This window comes from Talpa europaea (assembly GCF_964194135.1).
Source record: "Talpa europaea genome assembly, chromosome: 5".
Taxonomy (NCBI): Eukaryota; Metazoa; Chordata; class Mammalia; order Eulipotyphla; family Talpidae; genus Talpa; species Talpa europaea.
The window spans coordinates 34,766,275-34,787,343 of NC_140071.1; the positions used below are offsets into that span (position 1 = coordinate 34,766,275).

The 21,069-nt window shown below is 37.1% G+C and overlaps 1 protein-coding gene across 4 annotated transcripts in view; it reads left to right on the forward strand.

Moving 5' to 3' along the window:
* KIAA0825 overlaps window positions 1-5,888 on the forward strand; it is a gene marked incomplete at both ends in the record, with an annotated part of 333,803 nt that extends 327,915 nt beyond the window's left edge. For all 4 annotated transcript variants that reach the window (XM_084233142.1, XM_084233143.1, XM_084233144.1 and 1 more), the window contains one exon: window positions 5,771-5,888. In XM_084233142.1, coding sequence (XP_084089268.1) covers window positions 5,771-5,888 — 118 coding nt within the window. The remainder of the gene's footprint in view (window positions 1-5,770) is intronic.
* Between the last annotated feature and the right edge of the window lie 15,181 nt (window positions 5,889-21,069).

A 21,069-nucleotide genomic window follows, 5' to 3' on the forward strand; every position in this document is an offset into this window, starting at 1 on the left:
GTGGGTGTCAATATGGAGTTTTCCAAGGGAGAAGAAACCAAGGTTTAAGACTGCAGCCTAAGGAAAGCTCCCATCTATAGGAGAGCAGGAGGAGGAGGGCTGAGATGCCCTTTTCTCCAGTAATTTGATCCCCACCTTTGAAGCCAATCCTCATAATGTGTGCAGAGGAGAAAGAGACCAAAGGTTTGTTTCAGGAGAATAGAATCCAAGATGACTTCACTTTGCACTTATCAGCTACCAACCAGTAGGACAATTTGAAATTATGAATTTGCCATATGGTCCATGTTGTTTAGCAGTTCAATAAACTAATAAATAACTTTAAAACATTTTGCAACTATTAAATACCATTCTATATAAATGCTTAATTATTTAAACCAGGTGGCTTATTATAAGTTATATTTTAACATCCAAGTGTTTCATTGGTATTTATGAGAAATAGCAATAATGAGATCAAATGCCATGATTATAGACTGTATTTGAAAAATACATCAAAGGGATTATAGAAAAAAAAAAAAACCTTGATCATGCTAGGCTGAACAGAATGGACTAGCATGAAATACCTCCTTCATGAAAGACAAGCAAGAAAATGATATGACCATAAAAATGTATAACTGAACACTCATTGAAACCACTATTATATTAACAACTTCATTTTACCCACATTTTGATAACAAAGAGAATTTAACAGATAAAACAATTGGAAGAAAACAGAAAAGGGAACAGCAATGTAGGAGCTGTGGAGAAGCCACTTGATATTGAAACTCATCAAATAAGAGCAACATCTTATGAAGCCCTTATAATTCATTATTCACCTACTGTTTATAACATGATAGTATTGAGATGTATACTGTTAGCACAACTGAGGCAGAGAGGAGTTACGAAACTTGCCCAGTATCACAAAGCCAGTAAAAAACAGTCTTGCAATTCAAACCTTAATAGTATGACTACAGGATCTGCTATGAAGAACCTGGGAAAGATTTTGTTTCCCTAATAAAAAGGAACAGGGCAGTCGGTATGCCCCTTCCTCTTCCTTCCTTACTTAAAACAAGAACATGATGCTGAAGCTACAACAACCATCTGTCTTAGATCCATGTGGTAAAGGACAAGAGAACCACAGAGAAATTAGCCTTGCTTTTGCAAGATATTAATCCATACCAGCAGTCACACAGCTCATGATTTCTTGAGATGTGAAAAAAAGAAACCCCTTTTTTGTTTTAAGCAGTCAGGTTTTCTGCTATTTGCAACTTTAAACAATATACCAAATAATCATTATAATATATATTATCACATATGTACTATTATATAATCATGATATATAATAGTTATCACCCAGTGAATCACTATTTTATGCACAATCATTTCATGCTGATAGCAACTCTGAGGCAGGCAGTGTTATTCCCATTTTATTGAGAGTGAAAATGAGGCATAGTTTATCTGATTTGCCCAAAACCACACAGCTTATAAGCGACTCAAACCCAGTATCTTGTCTTCTAAACTTCCGCTCTTCAGCAAATTATATTCTGAGCAGTGGAACACTAAGACCTTCTCAGTTAGGGCCTCCCCAGTGGTGCAGCGGTTGAGTGCTGGGTTGGGAAGCTGTCCGCAGCCTCTGCAACGCCGGTTCGATCCTCGGCAGCTCCCCGGCCACTGAAGGAGGGTCCCACATGGCGCGCAGACCTCTCCTGCCGCCCGCTGCTCCCCTCAGCAGTGTACTTCCGTCCTTCTGCCTGCTCTGCTCCCCGCTCTGGCTCTGGTGAATTCTCTCACCCTCCCGCGCTTCTGACTGTACCCAGTTCGTGTATAAATAAATAAAAATAAATCTTTAAAAAAAAAAAAAGACCTTCTCAGTTAAAATAATGGACTAGACAGAGATATTCAGCATTATTTTGGAGGTCCTGGGGCACATGTTTCTAAATAGGGATGCTACTGATATTTTGGGAAGACAACTCTTTATTGTGCGGGATTGTTGCATATTAAAGAAGCTCACCTAGGTTATATGCTTCTTGACATCAGACCTAGAGATACACTAGGGAACTCAAATACAATGTCCAGGGAAACAAAAGCAAAAATAATCATATCAACTTAAAAATCTTCTGTACAGAAAAAGAAACTTCTGTACAGAAAATGAAAACACATCAAATGGGATAAGATATTTGCACATCATATGGCCGGCTCTGACACACAACTACCCCAAAATTCCCCAGAATGAAAGATTTTATCAAGCATCACCATAATACTTTCTCACTGATCTGTGACTGTTTGGTGTTTTGTACTCCTCAAAGTCTTATCGAGACCCCAAAGCTACTGCTGCTCATGGAGATGACAAAAATCAGAGCATGGAAGAGCTCTGTGATATTAACTAATATTCACATAATATACAGAGGAGCAGGAAGATACCTCTGGTCCTGGTTTGACTATGTATTTAAATCCAGGAAGAATAAGAACCTCCATGTCATTCAGAGTATTGCTGATGAACAAAGCTGTGAATGCTGGTTCTGTTACAGTATCTCAGCACAGGTTTTAAGGGGCTCTGATTTGTATGATAAATAAGAGGATCGATCCCTTAGTCCTGGACAGGACATGTTCCCAGGTCTGCCTACCCAGGCACACATTTCAAAAGATATTATGATTATGGGATTTTGTTCATCTGTGTCTAAGGTACATCATATCCACTGCCACCAGTTGGATTGGGATCAGGTTTTTTCCATAGTAGGCTGGGAGGGAAATTAGCAATAGTAAAGGAACAGTAGCAAATATCCAAGTCAGAAAAAACAAAAATATAATCAGTTTAGGATGACTTTTGGGGGAAAATAGAATATACCAGTTCTGACATTTTCTGGTTTCTGTAGGGACATATTTCTACTACAGATTTTAAATATATTACAGGAAACTAGGAATAGACATTTTAAACAGATTGCCCAGTCAATATTGTTTAACAAATGGATAGATTGTTTTATCTTCCAATATATTTTTTAATTGACTTGTTTTTTACACTGTGTTAACAAGGACTAAAACTGTGACTGAATTAGAGATAAACTTCTCTTAAGAACTTATATTTGTGATTTATAACAATGTTTATAATAAACATATATTTGAAATCCCTACTGCTCTTATTCAATGAAAGTCATTTTATTAGGGAAAATGTAGTTCTAATATATTTTCTCTTTTTATAATTTTTTATTCCCTTATCAAATGATTTCTTCTTAATAAACACCAAGAAAATATAAAAAGTTTGTGTTAGGTAAATAATTTTGCCTAATATCATTACTTACTAGCAACTCAATTATATGATGAAGTGCCTATAATTGTCATGAAGCTTCAAAAATCCTAATCTTGGATTCTATATACAAGTCATTTAAATTACATTAATTATACAATTTTTTTTAAATGAAGCAGAGAGATTGTGCTTTCAATTTTCACAAGTGGAGACAAGGACCAAAATATTTGTGTGCATATTACATTTTTTTTCTGTTGACATTCACAAAATAATTTACTCAATGCCATATTAGCACCTTTCATGAGAGAAAAGGCAAACTTAACTTTTCCTGTTTTGACTTATTTAAGTTATTTACATGAATTTTAGAAAGTTTTTTTTCATTGCTAGTGCAATTGGGCAACACTTTTTCAGGAAACGAACTATTTCACCTTTCTTTAACAGGAATTAATACCTACAAAATGCTTTTAAAACCGTAGTGTTGCATTTACAAACTCAGATTTTAGAACAGGTCTCCCTGATTTTGATCCAAAGATATTTGGGAAAATGACATTAATATCTGCGCCCTTGTCCCTCCCCAGTGGCGCAGCGTGTTGAGCGTAGCTCTGTGAAGCTGTCCACAGCCTCTGCAGCATGCGTTCAGTTCTCGGCCAGCCAGGGAGATTCCCACATGGCAGGGCAGACCTCTCCTGTTGAGCCAGCTGCTCCCCTCAGCAGTGTATTTCAGTCAGTCTGCCTGTTTTGTTCCCCGGTCTGTCTCTGGTGAATCCTCTCACCCTCCCATACATCTGGCCTGTACCCCAGCTCTTGTATAAAAAAATAAATAAAATCTTAAAAAAAAATAGTCTGTGCCCTCTGTAAAATACCCCTGTAGATTAGACCTCTCTGGTTTACCTCTGTAGAATAGGAATAATATTTTTTAGCAAAGACTTAAAGAGTTATATGTCAAGTGTTTGAAACAATGCCTAAGTCATAATTAATACTACGTAAGTAGTTTGCTGCTGTTGTTATTTATGTTCTTGCTTGGTAAGAATTCAGTTTAACAAGGCTATATTCACCCATATAAAATGGGTACTCACAGTTTTTTATTTAAAATCCCATGAAAGCAGAATAAGGTAAACTTGTCTGCTAAATGTTAAAACCCAAAATATTAATCTTAGTATTGCCCTTTGTGTCATGAATTTGAAGAATGTGGTAATGAGAATAAAACCTATATGACCAATGACCTAACTTTGACTATAAGAACATATGAAGAAACTAAGACAACCACAAACAGCAGTTTTTAGACCAGCCAAAGTTAGGGCTAGGAGGTGAGGAGAATACCAGTTAGAGGATGAAGAACTATAAATTAAACTCAGTTTTAATCTCTCATATAACTCCTTTTGGCGCTTTACTCTTCTCTCCTCTTTCATCTCTCATAAATACCACTTCCCAAGATTGGCCAGGACAGACTGAACCCAGCACATCAACAAGAAGACCTGTGTGGAAATAGATATCCTACTAGGAAGTTTCCACAGAAAATGCGATGTCCATGCTTTCTTTTAACCACTCAAAACCCAAAAAATCCCACCCCTGTATGACAGGCTGTTTCTTATCCAGGAGTTCTGATTATAATAAAATAGGAGCCCCTGGAAGACATTCAGTGAAAAGCTCCTTATTTGTTGGAAATCCTATCGTCTTGACTCCCTTACAGCTGAGGATCCTTAGGGATGTATCTACATTGGATTTAAAATCCTTTAGTAATAGCAAGTCGTGGTGAATGGCTTAGGGGATGGTAGAAATAGGAGTAAGGACAATAGGAAAGAAATGTATGCCGATAATTTCTTGTTGGAGTGCTGGGTTAGTCCTAGGGAAGTGGACCAGTTCTAGGGAGGTGGCATCTATGAAAGGAAGAAGGCAGGATTAATTATATCTGGATTATTGTCATATTTACTTTATAAATTATATACACATATTGTTCTGTTTTGTTCTGTATTCTATAAATGGATTTCAGAGTCTCTCTTGCTAAATGTTCTATGGAAACTTGCTAATAATTTGCTGCCTTTCTTGGGTGAACTTCAAATCTAACTTTATTTGTAGGAATAGACTGACCTGCCTTTAAAGTATATTCAATTTAGCCTGATACTCTTCTGTTGCCAAAGTCTTCCTGGAATGGTTAACGTCATTGATATGTTGATCAGTAGAGGAAAACACTATGAAAAATACTTATTAATTGCTAATTCTAGATTTTATTTATATGCACGTATATACTGGTAAATTATATAAAATTGGAAAACCTAGAAATCCAGAACCCTCATAAAAAATAATAATTTAAAATTTTGTCCTGGATCAGAGCTGGTTTGACTTTACTTTTTACTTTCCCTTCCCATTTCCCTGGCCCACTCTGCAGAAGCAGTGCCAATGAATTGTGTTGCCAAGAGGCAGTCAGGAGGAGAATAAACAAGGAGAAACAGACGCCTCAATAAACCAGTGACTGTACACATTCAAGTCTGAATAATGGAATGCTGACTATAGTTTGGAAGTTACAAAAATACTAAGATGTGATTCTTCTTTTAGGTGGGAAATGAAGAAGGATGAAAGACTAGAAGAAGAAGAAAAAACTATGCTGGAACATTTAAAACGAATTTACACCATCCAGAACGCTTCTGCTTCAGATAACACAGAGGAACAGTAATCTTCAGTAAACAGCAACAGCTTTATTTTAGGAAATAATCACATGTAATGGAGTAGGATTTTTACGATAGTCAGAATGAACCTCAGATGTGCTGTGAAGCATGAAACCAATGACTGAGTAATCTCTGAACTGAAAAGGAATATAGCACATAAGGAATGAAGTGCTATATGTTTTTTATCCTAAAAATGATTTCAAATGTTTTTCTCTCTCTAATCTTTCTCTTTATATGATATAACTGCTGCCATCTCGTGTTCCCTTTGAATTACTTTTTTTTTTCTTTCAGTCTTGGAGATTCTATAATAACAGGCAAAATATTTGGAAATCTTTTCCCTAAGGATGTTTGAATACAAATTTTGGATTTTAAGGTAAATGGAATCACATAGGCTCCTGAGGGTCACCTGAAAATCTCAATTTATTTTGTAGCTATAACCCAAGTCCAGGTCTTACTCATCTTTAATATCCACCATTGTCCTGCCTCCTTTCCCATATTTTCTTCCTTACCCAATTTATCTTAATCATAGCCATGATTAAGAACTCTGCTGAAGTATAATTATAGTTGTATCTTTGCTTTAAGATCCTATACCTATTGATTTTATGTACAGGCATTTGACTCTCATTCTCTTGACTCAGTCTACACACTTTCCCTTTTTCCTAACCAAAAAACATCTTTCTCTCAAAATTATGCCCAAAACTCATTACAGCAAGCTCTACCCCATAGATCATTATTCAGTTTCTGTTACTTCTGTTTTTTCCATTACATTGACACACACATGAAATTGAACATGTCCTTGCACCCATTCTAGCATTTAAAGTTATATTTACTGTATCCTCCTTATCAGTGCTTGATATTAGATTATAAAGACCTTGAAATCTTTATAGTTTCAAAAATCTCTGTTGTTCCCTTTGTAGCAATAGCCTTCCCAAATGCCTGCTACAGTTATTTATTTAGTGGGCAATTAACAAACACATTTTTTTTTGAATGCCTGCCATTGAAAGAAGAAGGTAACAAAGACAATGAAAGACTGTTGAACAATCTATAGGACATTTAGGAGAAGCCTTATGTCATAAATTCTTTTAAACCATTTAACATTGAACATCATAGTTTCTGGTATTCTCAGATTGTCTATGTGCCCACATTCTGTGATTTTTATAAAATATGTGTAGGCTACATGGCTTCCAAAGGAAAGTACTTATGCATTTTTCAAAGTGTAAAAGCTTAGAGTGCAGAGGAGGTCACCTTAGAAAATGTTTTTGCATTATTTCTTTAAATAAAAATACATAAATGGCCATGGAGCCAGCTGCCTACCAAAAAACATTTAATTTATAAAGAATGTACTTTAGTTTGGCCAATCTAATCACGAACCATGTGTTTTAAAACACAGTTGTAATAATTTCTAAAAGTTCTATGCAGACCATTTAAATAATTGTAAGAAAATTTTATGAGATTTGGGAATGCTTTCCATTTAATCCGAACTGTAAGCAGTTACTGGAAAACTCAGGATAAGGCAACAGTTGACATTATTCCTTCAGTCAGTAATGGCCTATCTATGAAATCTGCAAAAATTTGTTTTGTAAGAATAAACACTAAAATATAAAGTCAAAATAAAAATAAATGGATCCAATTAACTAAATACAATAATCTTATGAAGCCACAGGATGTCATATTTGTGTTCTTTAGCATCTAATATATCCACAGATCATCTTTCATATGACTTTTAACTTGAATCCATATATTTTTGTACCACTTCGTGGAAGTGCCTGAATAGCTCCAGAAAAAATTACTTTATGACTCACTTTTTTAAGGAAAGAAGTATATTATGGGGGAAATGTGAAGAATTGAAAGTAGAGAAAAATAGGAGAGAAGAGCTTGCATTCTTTTCTATACCTATTGAATTATCTTTTGTAATTTAGTGAAATTATATAGCCATAGTGCAATCAAATTTATAATTGGAAATGATAAATGACATCACTGATTTATCAGATGGTTTTGACTTTATACTTCATATGTTTCTTAAACTATGACAAGAAGTGGTATTTCAAAACATTTGTTCTTTCTCATCTTTATTTTGCATTTGTGGGAGTTAACAACAGGAATGAGGTCTAATATTTTATAACTCCTTGCATGCTTATTACAAAATGTTATATTCTTATAAAATAATATCTTTAGTGGTCCGCTTATGTATTTTCATATAAATACAGACTTATATTTTGACTTAGCAGTTACTATATTAAATAGTATGAATTAATTTTTAATAAAATATAGATAATATGTATATCAGATGTTTTACATTTTTGTCATCTCTAAAAAGCACTGTTACAGAACTATCAACTTAGAAATAGAAAAATAAATCACTTGTTTTGTCTACCAATTGTTGCCTACTCAAGAACATACATATAATGTTCTCTTATCCCAGTTCATATATTACTGAGTCAGAGATCTTCAGAACTTGACAGAACCACAAAGAAATGGAAACCTGGATCACTGATGTTTATAGAACCATGAAAGTAGTCCTGAGGTATCTACATTTATGTGTATGAAAAATAAACTTCTATTTTGTTTAAACTGCTATTATTTGGGTTTTTTAATTACCCAAATCCTGAACTACCAAATCTTATCCTAACAAATATATGATATGGGAGAAAAATTTCAAATAGCAAAGCTGAAGTTACACTATGGCTCTGAAAAAAGATATAAAATTGGCCAGAGGCCAGTAGTGTGGAAAGTTTGACCAAGAGGGATTTGTCCAGTGAACAAGTTGCTTTTTGCATCCTCATAATAATAGATAGAAAGTCTCCTTGCAAGATCAATATTATAATTGTATGTCATGTAATCACATGCACATAATCATGCAAATTCCATCACCTTCACCAAATTATAGTGGTTAAAAGCAAGTCACTCATTGCTCACATGCTCAGGGAGAAAAAAATCACACAATAGCATAAATGTCAGAAGGTAGGAATAATGGGAGCTACTCTAGAGTCTGTCTACCACAAGTTGGAATCTAGGCTCTGAAATCCCCTGTATTGCAGGGGTGAGGCAAACAGGGAAATGGAATAAGAGTTGGACTAGGAATAAGAAAAACTGGGACTTGTCTGCTGTCATTTATTAAGCAGCTTCTGTAAGCCAAGCTCTGTGCCAGGCTATAAGTAATCCATTTAATTCTCTTTAAGTTCTTACTGAGGTTATATATTGAAAACCTCATTTGGATTAGTAAGGAAATAAATTACAATGATATGAAAAAAACTGACCCAAATTTTAAATAAGAATGCACATTAAAGTTCAGACTTTAATATACCACCTCTTACTCAACCATATACAAATAAGTGAAATAATACAAGCAGAAAATCTGAGCTGGGTTCAAAAGTAAAATAAACAGACTATTTGAAATTTAACTGAGCATGTCCAAAATGGCACCCCTGAAGCTGACAGCGTAATTTATAGCATAACAACATGAAAGTTTCACTGAAACACTCCTAAGAAATATTTAAAGAAGAAATTTTTCCCATGCTTAACTTTTTAAAAATGTTTTATAATTAATTTTTTAAACTGAGGTAATTTTGGGGTACCTCCATCAGGTGTTATAACCATAGTACACCTATCACCAATTCACCCATATCCTTCCCAATTTTTTCCTACCCCTGCCCCACTCTCCACCTTGGTGCTTCAGTTCTGTAGTCAACTATCAAGGGTTAGTTTTTCAGCTTTTCTGATTATTAATTCAGATCCTTTTCTATTAATTCAGATAGCTTTTCTGGTTATTAATTCAGATACTTTATAAAAAGTAAGTATTGAAAGGTTCTGAAATGGTCCAAAAGGCAAGCAACAAATAAAGAAAATCCATGAAAACTGGGTAAGAAAGGTATGTATAGAATTTGAAGCAAGACAGCTACTTTCCTGCCCCAGTTGGTCTCAGCCGGGCAGACTCTGATGCAGAGTACAGCCAAAATCACAGGGATTCCTTCCTCCCCAGCTGCCAATCTGAGGACCTTTGTTTTGAAAGGAGCAAAATTTTTACATTCCTCATCCTGCTCTCAACTACCTGTTGAGGATAAGTCCTTGGCAAGTGCAGTCAGCAATGGGGCTCCCTTCTTCCCACCAACTCCCATTCATGAAATGAAAGCTCTATCTTGTGTGCGGTGCATTGAAAATGAAGGAGGGTAGGTTTCCTGGATCTGGGCTACTGAGGCAGGTAAGGAAAGGCAATTTTTGAGAATTCCAGCTTACTAATCTTTTCTCTTATGCCTCATACTTTTTGAATCCTGTTTAAGACTTTTTTTGCTATCTAAAAATCATGAAATCATTCTCCTGCTTACTCCTAGCTTTATTGTTTTACCTTTATATTTAGATCTGACTTTTGAACTTTTTTCTTTTTCTAAAAATGTGGGCATAAGGTTTTTGTTGTTGTTGTTGTTTTTGTTTTTTTTTTTTTGTTTTTTTTGTGGGACCCTCGCTGGCGCGGCCGGGGAACGAACCAGTGCTGCAGAGGCTGCGGGCAGCCTCACAGCCCAGTGCTCAACCGCTGCGCCACCAGCGGAGGCCCTAGACATATATAAGTTTTATATAAATAATATAAGTTATATATAAATTCTCTAATTTGCCATACAAATTTTCTCATTCTTGGACTTGCGATTTTTGTTGATATGATTTGGTACAAATTGCTGGACAATAGAGAGAAATACTAGGATTATGACTAAAGAACCCCAAATGAGACAGACCAAAACACACCTCAATGTATGCTCTACTAGAGTTCCCAGTAACCAGACAGGGTAAGTGTACTACCTCTATGTAGTCCTACAAGAACTCAGAGGACAATATGGATAGAGGCCTCTTGCCCCACCTCCATGGGGCTAAGTTTCCAAATCTCAGTCATTAGATTAAGTAAACATTTAATAAAAACAGAATTTTAAACTAGAAAAGATGACTCCAATAAGATCACAAATAGAAAAAGTCCTACCCTACTGTACTGCCAGGAAGGGCACAGTGCAGGTTTTCTATGATCTGAGCAGACAGGCGGGTAAAGGAGAGTCCTGGAGCCCTCAGTGGCTTTCTCGGGCTTTTATTGAGCTTTTACATGTAGTGCAACAACCAGGTACACGGCAGGCAGGGGGGCTGGGGGTGCCAGGAGGCTGTTAGGCCTCCAAGCCTCCAGCAAGTCTTCACTCTGAGCTTCTCTGCAGTTCTTTCTCCCCTTCTTTCTCTCCTGTCTCTCTCCTGTCTCTGCTTCTCTCAGCCAATATCTCAAAACTGAGCCATGGCCCACAGAAGTAAACAACAGAACTTATAACAATGTAACAAATGGCGGGAGGGCAGAAAAGCCTGAAAATCATTTAAAAATGAGAATTATAAAAGAGTATGTAAGATATTATAGGAAACTCCCTGGTGGTGCAAGGGGTTAAGCGCTGCACTATGAAGTCATCCACAGCCTCTGCAGCACAAGAAGCCCACATGGCACAGCAGACCTCTCCTGTCTCACCCACTGCTCCCTTCAGCAGTGTATTTCAGTTGATTCGCTTGTTCTGTTCGCCACTCTGTCTCTGGTGAATCCTTTCACCCACCTCACCTCTGGCCTGTGTCCCAGTTTTTGTATGTATAAATAAATCTTTAAAAAGTGTAAGATATTATAGAAAATAAAAATACTACACATCTGATCGTGTTATGTTTCATACCCTATTTGGCTCTAACCCGGCTGTGTAGCAATGCAATAGTCATGGTAAGGGGGTGGGGATCCCCAGGTTCTGTGTCCCACGTTAAGCAATGGTGGAGCTGAGAAGGCAAGGTGAAGCTACTAAAGACTGGAAAAGGACAGAGAGAAGGAGGAAGACATGGAGAGAGATGAAAAAAGAAGACTGAAGGAGACGTGGTGCAGGAGACATGTGAAGAAGGCACATTTGCATCTCAGCTTTGGGCTTGTACCAGGGACTTGGGGGACAGGGAAGGAGACACTTGAAAACAGATGTGGGTGAGGGACCTGTGGGAAGGCTGACAATGGCAGTCTTTATTTTAACTTGTAATTTGATTTTGCTCTTTTTTTTCCAGACTCGCCAGGCCCCTTCTACCCCGTTCCTGTGGCTCCCCACCAGAAGGTGCTTTAGTCTTGTGGCAAGCTTTCGGGCCTCAATGGCGCTGTTTTGGGCCAATCCTGTTTGTCTGGGCATTTACCCACAAGGGGATGGGTAACTTAGCCTATTTAATTGGAAACTATTTTCTCTTTTCTCTATTCCATGCTAATTGTACTTATTTTCTATTAAAGATCTTATGTACCAGGAGTATGTTTTGTCTTGATGTGGCAGATGGCAGAACTTCTTAGGAGCAGACAAGTTTGCAGGCCCGGGACTACCCCTCTTTCTGCCTGCTAACAATAGTACTAGTGCAGCAGAGTGGTATACAGGTTCAAGATATTTCACCTTAGGCAATACCATCTACAGGCTGGATTTAGTTATTTTAAAGCCAATAGAAAAGGGAGGCTGAAGAAACTTTTCCTCTGTACAGGTTTCTGGTGCTGTGCAAGCAAGAGTTAAAAACAACAGGATTGGAGTCGATGGGTCATTCAGTTGAACTTCTCCCTACAGGTCACAGTGGGTCACTGAGGGGAGAGGCATAATTTGCTTTTACAGATGCCAACCAGAGAGCCTTTACTGTCTGCAGAGAATACTGACAATAGCTTTTAAACTTCCACACAGTAATGCTTACTTCTTATTCAAGGAAACCCAAAATATAAAAGAAAGGTAAAGGTTATTTAGCAGTACATATCTACTTTTTTATAAAATCCTAGACAATTCTACAGAACTACAAAAATCATTGAGTGAAGCTTCTGGTTCAAGATGGTCAACTGAACAGAAAACAATTTCTTTAGGCTATGATACAGTGTTACCAGAATCTTTTGCCCCAGGCTAACATGCTGAGAATGGCTCTAACAGTGAACAATCTGCTTGGAAAATGTCTTCCTGTAAATAATGTGAATGTTGGGGCCTAAGGCAAAGACAGGTAGTTGTACCTGCAACATTCATTCCCCCTCTTTGTTTTGTGAGGCATATGGCCACCTCAAATCAAGATGACATCTTCTAGTACTTAGTAGCATGGTAGTTATGTGTGACTGTATGTCAAAGTACTAACTAATAAGATATAAATAAAAATGGTGTGAGCAACTTTTAGGAAATTCTTAAAGAATATTTTTTTCTCTTCCTTTTGGCTGGAGTGGGAGCAGCCACTTTGGTCAGATACAGATGGCACGTACTGAGCTTAACAGAACCACAAGGAAATGGAAACCTGGGTCACTGATATTTGTAGAACCATAAAACTAGTCCTGGTGTGTCCACATTTATGTGTATGAAATAAAAACTTTTATTTGGGGGCCTCCCTGGTGGTGCAGGCGGTTGAGCGCCACACTGTGAAGCTGTCCGCAGCCTCTGCAGCACGGGTTCAACCCCGGCCAGCAAGAATCCTACATGGCGCGGCAGACCTCTCTTGTCTCGCCCACTGCTCCCCTCAGCAGTGTATTTCTTCAGTCTGCCTGTTCTGCTCCCCACTCTGTCTCTGGTGAATCCTCTCTCCCTCCCGTGCATCTGGCCTGTACCCTAGTTTTTGTATAAATAAATAAATCTTTAAAAAAAAAACTTCTGTTTTGTTCAAACGGCTATTATTTAGGCTTTTTAAATTACCCAAATCTTTAACTACCAAACCTTAACCTCTTAACAAATATGTTATATGGCAGAAAAATACCACATAACAAAGCTTGAGGTTACACTATGGTTCTGAAAGATACAAAATTGGCCAGGGGCTGGTAGTGTGGAAAGTGGAGCAGGAGGGAATTTCCCCTTCAGAAGAATAAAATCTTTCATAGCTTGGTAACTGTGGGAGACTCAAGCTTACCTGTGTGTTTTACATCCCTATATCCTTAAGGGTAATGTGACTACTGAAAAGCCCTATCTACTGAATGAGAGCCCCTTATTTTCTCCTGTTTAGAAAATACTTACTTCTGTCCATACAAATATAGAAGAAAAAACAATGGAATCATTTACTTTGAAATGCATTTTTTAAAAAGACAAACTGATGGCATGATAGAAAATTAACAATTACATGATAAAACAAGTATAATAAACTGTTAGATTCTAAATGGTAGGAATACATGTGTCCACCTTGTGTGCTCGTAAATTTTCATAAACATTCTAGTTACATCCATACTAATGAACATAATCTACTTTACAAAGTCATGAACAGAAAAGCAGGGATCACCAGACAAAAACCATTAAAATTAAAGCAAAGGACTTTATTAACTTTGCATTGTAACGCTATATAAGTTTCAGATGTTCATCAGTGTGTATATACTACATTAAGTTCACTGCTAAAGTCCATATCTACCCTTCACCACACCATAATCCCATTTTCTAATATTTATCTACTCCCTTTCCTCCTTTTATTTTGGTAACTACTAATTGGTCTTATTATCCAAAAGTTTATTTTTATTTTATTTTTATTTATTTCACCTTTTGTTTGCTCTATAAACCACACAAGTGAAATCATATGGTGTTTGTGTTCTATTTCACTAAGCATAATACCCTCTTAGTCTACATATGCTATGGAAAAATGGAAGGGTTTAATCTCTTTTTATAGCTGAATGGTATTCCATGTGTATATATGCTTCATCTTATTTTCCATTCATAACTTTATGGACACATGTTGTTTCCAGTTCTTAGCTACTGTAAATAATGTTGCAATGAACATGGGGGTGCATATATATTTTCAAATTAATGTGACCTTGGGGGTAAATATCCAAAAGTGGATCACTGGATTGTATGGAATTTCTATTTTTAATTTTTTGAAGAATCGCCATACTACTTCCCACAACGGCTGCACCAATTTATATCCCACCAAGAGTGCATAAGGGCACCCTTCCCTCCACATCCTCTCCAACTTGTTATTTCGTATCTTTTGGATAATAGCTGTTCTCACAGGTGTGAGGTGATATGTCATTGTTGCTTTGATTCACATTTCTTTACTAATAAGAGATGAACATCTTTTTATATGCCTATGGTCATCTGTCCTCTTTGGAGAAGTATCTATTCATATCCTCTGCCAATTTTTATTTTTTTAAAGATTTATTTATTTATGCATACAAGAGCTGGGGTACAGGCCAGAGATGCGGGGGGGTGTGTGTGTGAGAGGAATCACCAGAGACAGAGTGGGGAACAGAACAGGCAGATCAACCAAAATACACTGCTGAGGGGAGCAACGGGAGAGACAGGAGAGGTCTGCTGTGCCATGTGGGTTGCTCCCTGGCCGGCTGGGGATCGAAATCGTGTTGCAGAGGCTGAGGATTGCTTCATAGTGCGGTGCCCAACCCCTTGCACCACCAGGGAGGTGCCCCAATTTTTAAATCAGGTTTTACATTTGAGTTTTTCATTGTTGAGTTTCATGAATTTTGCATATATTTTTTATATTATTCCTTTGTCAGATATGCAATGTCCAGATTTTCATTTGATTCATGTTTCTTTTGCTGTACAGAGCTTTTTAGTTTGATGTATACCCATTTATTTTCACTTTTGTTTCCCTGAGATTGGAGTTTAATGCCAAAACACATCTCTAAGACCGATGTCAAGGAGTATATTGCATATATTTTTGTCTATGTATTTTATGGTTTTAGATCTTACATCTGTCTTTAATGCATTTTGAATTCTTGTGTGGTATTAGATATTTTGTTTCATTATTTTGCATGCAGTTGTCTGGTTATTTCTAAACTATTAATTGCTGAGACTTTCCTTGCTACATTGTAAGCTCCTGACTACTTTATTGTAAATTAGTTGTGGTTTTATTCTAGGCTCTGAGTTCTGTTAGTTCTTTCCATTGAACTCTGTGTCCTTTTTTTAATTCCAAAACTAAGTTTTTAATTAATATCATTTTGTAACACAGTTCAAATTTGGAGAAGTGTGATACTTCCATTTTTGCTTTTTATTCTCAAGAGTGTTTTCACTATTTGGGGTAATTCATAGTTTCAAATAAATTTCATAACTTTTTGTTCTATTTCTGAGAAGAATGACATTGGGATTTTGATAAGCATGCATTGGATCTATATGTTGTTTTAGGTAGGATAGCCATTAATAATGCTAATAATTGCTAATTCTTTCAATCCATGAACATGGAGTAACTTACGATCTCTTTATGTCTTCTTCTATTTCTTTCAAAGTCATATTGTTTTTAGTATATAGGTCTTTCACTTTCTTGGTTAAATTTATTCCAAGGTATTTAATTCTTTTTGATGTGATTGTAAATAGGATTTTTTTCCAAATTTATCTTCCTGATATTACATGGTATGTAGATATGCAATAGATTTTTATTAGTTTTCTAGCCTTTACTGTATTCATTTTTAATTACTTTTAATAGCTTTATATTGGATTCCTTCGCATTTTCTATGTAAATGTCATTTGCAAATGTAGTTTTACCTTTTTCTTTCCAACTTCGGTACATTTTATATCCTTTTTAAAATTACTTTAAGTCCTATCAGTTGTATTATATTGGATGGTGTGGTCAGAGTGGACATCTTTTTATTGTTGCAGATCTTAGAGGAATAGCTTTCAGTGTATTGTCATACCATATTATATTGACAGTCGACTTGTGACAAAAGGCCTATGTTGATATTAAGGTCTGTTTATTCTATGTTCATTTTGTGTACTTTTTTAATCATAAAGGGTGTTGAATTTTATAAAATGCTTTTTACACATATATTGAGATGATTATATGATTTTTTGCCCCTTTTTTGATGTGGTACATCATGTTTATTGATTTACATCAGTTGAACTATGCTTGTATTCCATGACACCCTCAATCCCTCATTCGATCAAGGTGTATTATTCTTTTAATGTAATGGTGAATTTTTTTGGTCATTATTTGTTGAGGATTTTGCATCTATAGCAATCAGAGATATTGGTTTATAGTTATCTTTTTTTTCTTTAAGTCTTTGGTTTTAGAATAATATTAATGTTGGTTCACAGATCATATTTGGATGTTTTCCCTCCTTTTCAAATGGAAGAGATGGAGAAAGATAGGTATTAATTTTCCTCTGAAAGTTTGGTAGCTTTCAAAAGTAAAGGCATTCTCTTTAGTGAATTGTCTACATGTGCTGACCATTTGTGATTGAATATTTGTTTTTCTGTTGTTTTGGAATTGCATGAATTTTTTATATATCATGGATATTAATCCTTTATGAGTTATATGTTAGGTTTATCCCCCAATGAGCAGGGTGTCTATTTAATTATCTTGTATTTTATTTTGCTGTGTAGAAGCTTTTAACTTGAGGTAACCCCAATTGTTAATTTTCGTTTATAATTCCCTTGCCATTAGAGTTGAGTCACCAAAATATACTGTTAATACGGTGGAATGTTTCAATTCAGTTTTCTTCTAGGTATTTTATTGTTGCCTATCTTACACCTAAATCCATTTGCAACTTACTTTTTGTATGGTATTAGTGACTATTCCAACTTCATTATTTTACATGTGGCTTTCTCATTTATTAGAGAAAATACCCTATTTATTAGAGACTTTTTTTCCCATTTTATGCTAATGAATGAATGTTCTATCAAAGATTAAGTGCTGGTATATGTATGGACTTATTTTGGGCTTTCAATTCTGTTCTATTGGTCCATGTATCTATTTTTGTGCCAATTCCACCTTGGTCTTAATATTGCTGCAATATAATAAAGTTTGAAGTCAGGTAACCTTATACCTCCATTTCTCTCCTTTTTTTCTTAAGTTTACTTTTGCAATTCAAGGATTTTTGTGGGTTCATATACATTTCAATAATTTTCATTAAGTTTCTTTGAAATATATTGCTAGGATTTTAATGGGGATTGTATTAGATTTATATATCATTTTAGACATGATAGTCATTTTGATTATATTGTTCTTCCCATACATGAGCATGGGGCATCCTTACTTCACTATCTAAATCGTTTAATAACATGAGGCAGTTTTCATCTTTTACCTCCTTTGTTAGGTTGAATTAAAGGTGTTTAATTCTTTTTGAAGCAATTATAAACAGAATTTCTTAAATTTCTCTTTCTTCTTGTTCATTGTATATTTAAAAAGCTATGGATTTTTGTATGTTGATTTTGTAGCCTCTTACTTTGTGGCATCCATTTATTGCTTCTAATAACTTTCTGATGGTGTCCTTAGGATCTTATTTATATACTATCACATCTTCTATAAGTACTGATAGTTTAAGTTCTCCTTTTCCAACTTGGATTTCCTTTATCTCCTGTGTTTGTAGGATTGACTGGTGTTCCTATAAAAAAGAGGAAATTCAGACACAGAGACAGCATTCAGGGAGAAGGTTATATGAAGATGAAGGCAAAGATTGACGTGAAACATCAAAGAACATCAGCAAACCATCATAAGTTAGAAAAGAGGCATGGAGCAAAATATTCCTCACACCCATTATAGGGAACCAACCCTGCCTAACCTCTGATCCTTAACGTAAAAACTCCAGAACTGTGAGATAATATATTTCTGTTCTGTAGTCCACTAAGTTTGAAGCATTTTGTCATGGCAGCCCTAGAAAACTAATACACCATGCCATCCACTAACATGTCTACTAGTTGTTGGGAAAACTTAGCAAGTATTTTCTCTTCTTATTCTATCATAGGCGGCCTCTGTCAGTAGCCTGCCTTTAAACATTTCCAGAAAAGAACATCGGCATTCATCTTTGTGCCTGCCATTTTCTAAATTCTAATATATTGCCTAAATCCTAACTTCCCAATCTCACGTCACTGTCTTCCTAAGTGGCAGCATGGGGTGGCCAGGCGTCAGCTCATGCAGGATTATGTAGGCTTATGAAAAACAATTTCAGATTTCATCTATTTGAGTAGGAATGCTTCCAAAGGTGTTGAACAGGAAGGAACAAATTCTGGTTTGCATTTTATTTTATTATTATTATTTTTTTAATATATAGAGGCATGTTTTATTTATTTATGTTTGTTTGTTTTGTTTATACATGCACTGGGTACAGTCAGAAACACGGGAGGGTGAGAGAATTCACCAGAGCGGGGAGCAGAGCAGGCAGAAGGACCGAAGTACACTGCTGAGGGGAGCAGCGGGCGGCAGGAGAGGTCTGCGCGCCATGTGGGACCCTCCTCGGTGGCCGGGGAGCAGCCAGGGATAGAACTGGTGCTGCAGAGGCTGCGGGCAGCTTTGCAACCCAGTGCTCAACCACCAGGGAGGCCCTGGTTTGCATTTTAAAAGAATTTCTACAGTTGCAAATTGGAAACTAGACTCCAGGAAATAAGAACAGAAGCATGTAGGACAATTAGACAAAGACAGCATCTAGTGAGGACAAGAATGATCGCTGTAGAGATGGTGAGAATTTGTTTGATTTAGGCTAATTTTTAAAAAAGAAAAGAATCATGCTGAGGGATTGGATGTGAAAGAGGAATTAAAGTACAAAGATTGTACTACTGTAAAGGATTCTAAAAATCTGTACTGTAAAAATCAACGTGCCATTTACTGAGATTGAAAGGCTTGCTACAGAAACAGGCTTTGCAGGTAGTACATTTTAGAGTTCGAATGCTGATAAATATCCTGTTTGATATCTTTGATAAAAAGTTGAGTATATAGTATAGAAATCAAGAGATGTCAGGGCTGGTATGGGTATTGAAAGTCATTAACGCAGTGATACCAGGAAAGGGAGTGAATGAGATCACTGGAGAATGAGGGTGTCTATAGAGGGGAAGAGATTTGGGGGCACATGGCATTTACAAACCATGAAAATCAAGCAAAGGCATTCACAAGTCAAATGAAGAAACTGTTTCAAGTTTTGAGGATGTAATTAGCTATGTCAAATGCTGTCGAATGGGTAAGATGAACACTAAAAGTTAGTTGCTGGTTCTATTTATCTGGACTGTGTAAATGCCAGCTGTGTACACACAAACGCTTTCATTCTAATGGTTAAAACTAAGAAGTCTCAGGTTTAAATGTACATAAGAGCTAAAGATCTAGTTTATGCTTAACACCACGTATCCTGCAGTTTGTGGGCCATTTTCATAGGTTAATTTTACTATCAGGGATTTTTATCATAAAGGCTGAATTTAGAGTCAAATTCCTGCTACCTCTGTGATTAAGGCTTTTCACGGTCGTTTCCAATCTATCCTACTGCTATTTAGGAAACAGGAAAAAAGAGCGAAGTCAGGGAGCCTACTCTTAACTTTAGACTTTGCACAAGCCATAATTTGGATTGATATTTAATTTTTTAAATGTAGACTTTCCTACCTTTCTCCCTCCTGGAGTTGAAAGGAATGAGCCAAGTCTGATACACCATGGGCGCAAGAGAGGCAAATAGATACGGGGATAATCCCAGTATTTAAAAAACTCCACTCAGAGATACGGTTTCAGGGTGGCTCTAGCCTCTAAGGCTACCTGGTAAGGTGTATCCCTTGCTTCAGAAAAGGGGGAAGGCAGCACGAGCAAAGCCTGCAGGAAAAGACCAAAACTCTCAAGCCTCGCGTTCCTCTCTCCCAGCCCTCCTAGCGCCGAAAGGAACCAAACTCGCAACCACGCCCCGCCCACTTCCGGATCGTCGCTGCAGCCGTCGTCGCGTGCGCAATGACGTTATGGTCTCTGGCGGACCCCGGAAGTGCAACTCGAACTTGGTCGGGGCGCGGATCCCGAGAGGGAAAGTCATAACAACCGCACGAGGGAGTTGGTCTGGCGAGCTGGAAGGCCACGCCTCCTCCCGCCTCCCCCCGCAGCCCTGTAGCTGGGGGCAGAGCTCAGGTAGGACCTGCGTTGCCGGGGATTTGAGATCGGGGGCTGGACCCCGATGTAATCAGAGGAGAGGACTGGCCTGGTCTGTCTTTGGCTGGGGCTGCTGGCCGCGGGACGAGAGCTTCCCGGAGCCACGCAGCGTTTCCTGTGGACACCTCTGTCCTAAGTCCAGCATCCCGCTGTTGGTCAGGTTTCACTTACCATTTCCACTTGCGAGGCGTGGCAGGACACGTGCGTGCCCTGGGTGACTCTCCTTTAACTGGACACATGGGCTTCTGGGTGCCCCAGAGATTGTGGAGTATTGGGCCCTCCTAGGCTTACTTAGAAGGGGAGGTATAATACTGTGCTTTCTCTTTCTACAAAGATAATCAACTGCCAAAGTTTTATCAGAAATCTGTCAATAACAGAAGGTTAAAGTGCAGTTATAAAATC